General features: G+C 32.9%; 1 protein-coding gene across 1 annotated transcript; it reads right to left on the minus strand.

The window, feature by feature from the left end:
• Positions 1 to 1485: 1485 nt before the first annotated feature.
• LOC107609216 (bZIP transcription factor (DUF630 and DUF632)) lies at positions 1486 to 6860 on the minus strand. The gene is made up of 6 exons (XM_016311088.3): positions 6666 to 6860; positions 4861 to 6022; positions 4524 to 4595; positions 3996 to 4210; positions 3565 to 3785; positions 1486 to 2916 (listed from the first exon to the last, which is right to left on the minus strand). Exons 2-6 carry the CDS (start codon positions 5990 to 5992, stop codon positions 2166 to 2168), a joined length of 2391 nt encoding a protein of 796 aa, XP_016166574.1. The 5' UTR covers positions 5993 to 6022; positions 6666 to 6860; the 3' UTR covers positions 1486 to 2165.
• Between the last annotated feature and the right edge of the window lie 683 nt (positions 6861 to 7543).

A 7543-nucleotide genomic window follows, 5' to 3' on the forward strand; every position in this document is an offset into this window, starting at 1 on the left:
GTACCTAAGCAGATAAACATAACCTAGTCAAATTGGATGAATGGAAAAATTTCTTTCTCTTTGCCAATTCAATCAACTGAACAAGAAAACAAAAGAAGAGTGTATTTAGAAGCAAGCTCTTGCATCTAATTGACACCCTCTTTCAATGCACCGAATAATTAGTGTGACTATTCTCTAATTGATGATGTCATTCTTTTGTTGTATGCTATTTTTAAAAAATAAAATAACAAAGAAGAAGAATAATTTAAAAAATTGTACAAAAAGTAAATAATATTATCAATTTTAGGAATAACAAAATTATTCTATCCAATATCTGTAGTATTAACCCTTTTACTGTTTCCACCTTGTGTGTGTCATTGTAGCAGGTTAGAATTTAAGTAACTTGTGTAAAGCTATTTAGATCAAGAATTTAGAATATATAGATTCTTTTGTGCACATTTGCATTATTCAAAGATAGTTTTGAACTTTATACATGGAAGAGTTCATGGTTCTTCATTTTATATGTAGGTTTGATTTGTTCTTATACATTATAAACACATGAAATAACCGGTACCAAACCTGCTTTGAATTTTAATATCTGATTTTAACACGTTTTCTTTATCTGAGGTAAAAAATGTATTAAGGAAATAGGATAAAAAATAAATAAATTAAAAAAGAAAAAGGAAAGAGAGACTATTAGTTTAAATTTCTGTAACAGAAATGGGCCAAATAGCTTTGAGTAGCTCAATTAGAAGTATTAGGGTTAATTATAGTAGCCCAATTAGTTGTAGTATGCTTTGGAAGTCTACAAAACTGTTTTTCTTAAAGAAAAAATGGAAAAGAAAGAAGAAAGAAGCTGCTTTGAGAGGGATAAATGTGTTTGAACTTTGAACAAATTTTCATGATAGGGTTAGAATACAGATACTATAATTTAATCAGTTTTTACGACACGAACATAATTTTATCTTTGTATCAAAGTGACCCCAAATAATACATATTTACAATATTTACTTGCTAGGCATTGAAAACTTGGTAAAAATTATTTGGATATAAGAACTCTCTATCTATAATACAAAGGCATTTTGTATGTTAATGCTTGTTAAGGCGCCGTTATTTTGATAAAAAAAGATCTTTTTTTTATTTTTTAGCGTGTTTGACAAATTTCTAGTAGTAAAAGTAAAAGCACTAGAAAAAAAAAAACATATTTTTTTAGAAGTTGTAATTTACATCTTTTTTTAAAAGATATTTTTCTCTTAAAAAAAAATATTTTTCATGTAATAAATAAACAAAAAATATTTTTATATTATTATACCCAAACATAATTGATAAATAAAAAGATCTTTTTGCATGAGATACCCAAATATAAAATTACTTTTACTTTTCCATAAAATTTTTTAAAAAAAGATAACTCGAAAAAAAGATATTTTTTTAAAAACTTACCCAAACAAACTCGATAACTAGGAAGAAGTGGTTTATACCAAGAATAAGCTATTCAAGATGACCATAGAATAAAAAACAAATTTTTTCTTCTTTTTTAATTTATTTATAGGAACTAACAAGTAACAATTACTTTTTGCACATGACATAAATTGGGGGGATTGAGAATATGACATTAGTAAAGAAAATCAATGAGTAAGGTACAAGTCTCATTAGGGAACTGAAATCTTCTATCCCATTTTCCTGTCTCCTTAGTTCCTTCAATGAAAATCTAACACCTGTAAAATCATTAGACCTCCCTTTTTCTTCTATTTTAAGATTCTCAAACCCAACATCTTCAAAATCATTCACACAGAAAAATGGGATAGAAGATTTGAGTTCCCAACTACAAGCACCTTGTTCATCAAAATTGCACTATACAAGTTCCATTTTTTTAAATATATAGATTTGTTCACCACCAGAACCTAGTACTTACAAGGCTAAACTGAAAAGATAACTACCACCCTAAACTCAAAAACTGGAGGAAAAAACAGAATGTGTAACCACCTAATCACAATCTCTTAAAAGCATTCTATCAACCCCTCATACTAAACACAATTATGGCAAATCAATTTAATGACTTTATTTCATCCTTTCATGAACAAATGAAATGCCTCACACAAAACTATGGCAAATCATTCATGTGCTCAACACAGATTCACCATGTTTCTTGCAGTTGGTTCTTTATTTGCTTCGGTTATCTTTTCTGACTAAACAACTTGAGATTGAGAGTTGGATTGATCACCTTGAGATTCGGAGTTCAAATGAACATCTTGAGATTGAGAATTCGAGTGACCGTTTTGAGAAAACGAACTCCTCTTTTGGTAAATAATCTTAGCAGTGTGAATGGCCTGTCTAAGGTCTGCATACATTGTAACCGAAGCCCCGGACAAACTACTGAGCTGCCCAAGAAATCTAATCAAGCTTAGCCGAAATCGATCGAAACCTGAAGCCCAGTCCTCTGAAATGTCATCTCTCAATAAATTATCTGATGATTCGCCATTAATATGAGGATGATTTGCACCTTTTCCATGGTTCTTCTCTTTATGTGGCAAGAATCGGGCAGTGTCGGCTGCTAAGCTCTTGATAGAATCCACAACATCCTTTACAGGTAACCCATCGAGCTTCTCCAACCAGACAATGCAAGTGGCATATATTGGAGGGCCATAATCTCTCAGGAGCTCAGATTGCGGCTTCCTTCTCTTCCTGGTTGACTTTTGTTTAAACGAAACACATTTGTTGAGCCATCCGGATATAGCCTCCAGATATGATTTCTGAGCTCCAATCCACTTGGTCAAGCTTGATGATAGAAAGAGGAGTTCATCTTCAAGATAGCTGATAATCTGCCTATGTAATTCAGAATGCATGGCAATTTTAGCATGACTATTGTTATATGATACCGAAATGATCTGAAACTGAAGCTTGTGACATTCAAACATCACTTCCCACATCCTGCTTAACCTGCCATTCAAGCACAAACAGATGAAATACAAAACAAAAAAACAGTTCTTTTTTTTTTTTCAAAATAAGTAAATGCACATGCATAAACTAGACTTCTCATTGACTAAGGAAACATAAGTAAGTTTCTTATTGATCCAAAATCATTAAGCTGGCATTCAAAGGTTGATAATCATTGGTGCAATAGGAAAATAAGATCCAGCAATCTTATAGTATCTATTAGCAAAGTTAAACATAGAAATACAAGTTTAGAAGAGCACAAACAGATTCGAAATCAGATGCACTTCTGGATTTTGAAGAGCAAAAAATGATAGGTATACAAGCCAGAACAAAAAGGAGAGGAGGAAAGCAGTGTCCTCACACCAGAACTGTAATGATGGGTCTGAACTCTAAAAAATGGATAAGAATTTCAAACAATGGTAATTTTAAAATAGAATGACCATAACCAGAAAAGGCATACAGATTGGTAATTGAATTTTGAGCTTTGAGAGCATTTTTATGTTATAAATTTATATCCTTCTGCGTAAACCTTTTTAACAAATGGAGATGATATATCGGCAACATGTACGAAAAATATATCTGGAACTTTTTATAAATATTCTTAAACAATTATTAATCAATATATACATATATAAACCTAGAAGATCCTACCCTTCAATCAACTCCTCAAGTTGTGGCTGAAGCTCTTTGTCCCTTAATTCTTCAATCCTCTTTGATATAGAGTCAATCCTGTGAATCGCAACTCTGATTCTTGAGTGCAGATCCTTGACGACAGCTCGAGTTTTATCAATTGTATGAGTCTTTTCTTTTGATTCCAGGTGCCTCAAGATTTTACACTTCGTGTCATATTCCTTCCTGACAATCTCACTAGCCTGTAATTTGAAGAAGCAAAAAATGTCATTGAAACTCAAATGTGGAGATGTTACTACTCTCTGGAGTGTACTTAGGTTTTCAACAGAACTACTTCTGGGTTAGTCTAAAGATCCAAAACAAGTATTCTGCGAAATATTATATTACCATAGTGGAATAACAGGAAATATACAACATGCTAACATAATTGTTGATGAGCAAGTATATGCTACCTTCACTTCATCATAGAGCTTCCTTTCCCAGGCATATAGCCTATCCAAAGTTGATGCATGGCTTCCGGATATCATACAAGACGTGTCAAAGAGATTATTTGCAAAGGCCTCTGTATCATCTCTTGAGTTTGCTCCCACAGGGTTTCTGGATGAGGAAGATCGAGATGATGCAGTTCTATGCCAAGTTAAGTACTTAACAGAGTTTTGAGCAGGTTCTGAGAAGATATTTGGAAAGGGGGGGGGAATTAGATATCAAATTTCATGCACAGACTTAAACAAAAAGGAATGAATATCTAAATTACAAAAAACTAGATGTGGCATATTCCTTTTCTAAATATCATTTGCAATGGAAGACTTCCTACAATAACTAGATGTCATAATGTAATTTGCATTGCTCCTAGTTCTACAGGCGGCAAATTTGTACTCATGAAAAACCTTGAAAGACTAAGAAGACTGATTCAATCCAACAAGGTCAGCCATGTCTAGAAAACATGAAAGATCAACAGGAAAAAATGACAAAGAAATTACCTTCTGGAACTTGAGTAGGGTCATCCCCGCAAGAGAAACATGCTTTCAAGAAAGACGATGCCACAGAACTATCTGTTACAATCAAGAATATCTGATTTAAACTTCAAAAGAATTCATGATTCATGCCATAATGAATTACGTAGTAACAGCCATAATATTGCAAAAGCCAACTAGAAATAAGAAACTTGTTTTTCACACTATTAAGTTACGAGATTCTAGTAAAGAATGTACCATGATCTGAATCATTGTATGCCATAAAAGACTAAGAATTGCTACTGAATATTCCTAGCTGATAAGTGACACAAACAGACAAAGAAGGAAGAGGCAGAAAGATTACTTTCTTTTGCGGGGAACATTGGACGGAAGTGAAATTTATTTGCTTCAAGCATCCTTGGAACCTCTTTACCAGATGCAGAAGCTTCAATAAAGAGCGACTCAATTTCTTTCATGCTTGAAAAGAAATTTTTGGGGATGACTTTATTCTGGCTATGATTTTCTTTCTCTGTTGACTTATTTGTTTCAGGGGGATGTGAAGTTACTGCAGGCGGCACTGTCTTCAATGGGGATAAATTAGGAGAATTTGCCTTCTCCCCATTAACTAATTCAACTTCAGAAGCCACATCACCAGTCAAAGGCTTAGTTGTGGCAGGCAAAGCATTTTCTTGAACATGATTGTTAACTCTATTAAGATTTTCAAATCTTTGGACAAGCTTTTCTGATGTAGGCTCATCTTCAAACTCGTCTTCGGAAGCTTGGGAACCGTCCTCGTCATGCGAAGAAACACCCTCTTCATCTTCTTCCAAGTCAGGAATTCCTTCCTCCTCCCTTAGCTGAGTTATATCATCACCATTTTGCACGTGGTGAGCACCCTTCCCATCTTGAAAGGAAAATTGATGGTCAATAGGATTAAATAAGCCAAAGAAATCCCATTGTGGAGCACCATCTGGAAGAGTAGAATCTTCGAATGCAGGACTTTCAGACCTTCCATTGTAACAAGGAGTACTACCATTCTGTGGAGTACCCGAAGATGTTAATGTCCCTATAACAGGTACAGGCACTTTCTCTTCAACTTTTTTAGAATAAACGCTTGTATGTTTCATATGATTTGCTTGGAACTTAATGGAAGAACTAGGAGGTGAGGGTGATGGCGAGAAGCCTTCGGCAGTATCAATGCGCTGTGACACGGATGGTGAAGAGAATGATAAATGAGACAAGGGCCTCTCACTCAAAGCCAGTTGGGGTTCTGGTGTTGCATTAGTACTAGGAGTATACAATGAAGGGTCAATTAGCCCGTCAGGTTCGATGAATTTTCTAAGGGCTGTTCCTGTGGTTTTCAGTGACTGGATATATGCAACATGCGCAGATGCTAGCAAGCAACGCCCGTCAAGGGCTTGCCTAACAAACTTCTTCCTTTCGCGGCATAGCTGCAATGCCTTATCCTCCTCCATTCTGGAGCTTGAGTTCCCCATTTTCCCCTAATTCTAGACCTGGAGTTCTATCTGCAAACTCATTCAGCATCACAGATATTAGATTTAGCAATAAATTAACATGTGCAATGTAACATAACAAACAAAACTTAGCAACAATGATAACCGCAAGAAAAGTACAGATCAAAGTGTGTTTATATCACAGAAACCAGATTCTAACACATCAATTTTCATAAAATCATATTTGAGGAACTAGTGGACATAAACACAGTCATAACTAATAAACACCTATCAATTTTCATCAGGAAAAAAAAGCAAACAGGTAGAATGCATCTGAAGAAAAGTAAGTTCATGAAATCATCACCACATCAAACAGCACCAATCCAATCCACGAAACAAAAATCAGTTACATCCACTCTCCCAACAGATAGAAGCAGTTAAGAAAGCTGAAACTGAAAGCAAAACGACAATGTAAAATTTTTCACAACCCCAAGATGAAAGCACAGTACTTGAAGTCAGAAGATTATAAAGCAATGAAAAATAAGATCGAGGAAGCAAAATTCAAGTGTGTAGAAGAAAACCCAAGTTGCAAAATCAAAAGAGAAAGTTGGATCAAGCCCCAAAAACAGTTGAAGTAGAAAAGGAAGAAGGATAATACCGAAAAAGCTAAAGAAAAGAGAATGAAGATAAAGTTAGGGAATTTGGTGAGTTTTACCGAGGGTGTTGCTGCACGCTAAGAACTTGGATTTCAGCAATGACCCATGCAAGAGAATCATTCGACAGAAATTGGGGTTCTTCAAGTAAAAGAAGCAAAAATAGGATTTTTATTTTTTCGGTGCAGTGAAGAGAGAGAGAGAGAGAGAGAAAGAGAGAGAATCTCAACACATCATCCTCTCATGCAAAAGAGAACGGAGGAATTTATTTCTGTTAAAGTCTTGAAATAGTACTATTATTAATTAATTAATATTTCAATACTATATTCCAACAGTAAGAAGTTAAAGTTTTAAATAATTTGTCAACGATTTATAATTTAAATAGCATAATTTTTTTATATTTATTTAAAAATTATGTGTTTAAATTTCACTTCTAATTTTAAAAATAAAAAAAATAAATTATTAAAAAAATTATGTATAAAAAAATTATATCATTTAAATTATAATTCGTTATTTTTTAATTTTTATATTTTTTAAAAATAAATACTCCAATTGATTATTAAGAAATTTCAGAATAAATTTTTTGGTTTTAGAAAATTTTTATTCTGCGAAATCTTTTGATAATTAATTCCATGGCACAAATGAGTACCCCTCTCATTTTTTTAAGAAGATTAGTTTGTCTTAAGATGATAGTTTTAGAACATAATTATCTTAAAATAAAATTTGTTAAGAAATTTATTTGTTTAACAAATATATTAAAAATTTAGTTAAAAGTGATAAAATGATCAATTATTCTTTTAAAAAACTTTTAGAGGATAAAATCTATTAAAGACGAGAATATCTAGTTTAAATATTTTAAAAATTAATTTAGATATTCTTTTTATTAATATCTTATTACCTTATATTTATTGTGTTAAATACTTCTTATCGAAGAAAACAA

Source organism: Arachis ipaensis, chromosome B7, assembly GCF_059453495.1.
Source record: "Arachis ipaensis isolate K30076 ecotype BB chromosome B7, ASM5945349v1, whole genome shotgun sequence".
NCBI lineage: Eukaryota > Viridiplantae > Streptophyta > Magnoliopsida > Fabales > Fabaceae > Arachis > Arachis ipaensis.

What these genes read in the sequence shown, in the direction of transcription:
- LOC107609216 (XM_016311088.3), bottom strand. Translation starts at nt 5,992, where the DNA reads ATGGGGAACTCAAGCTCCAGAATGGAGGAGGATAAGGCATTGCAGCTA. An exon ending in AGCTCTATGATGAAGTGAAG is followed by an intron (nt 3,786 to 3,995) that starts GTAGCATATACT and finishes TTCAAATTACAG; the next exon opens with GCTAGTGAGATTGTCAGGAA. An exon ending in CTTGAGGAGTTGATTGAAGG is followed by an intron (nt 2,917 to 3,564) that starts GTAGGATCTTCT and finishes CTTGAATGGCAG; the next exon opens with GTTAAGCAGGATGTGGGAAG.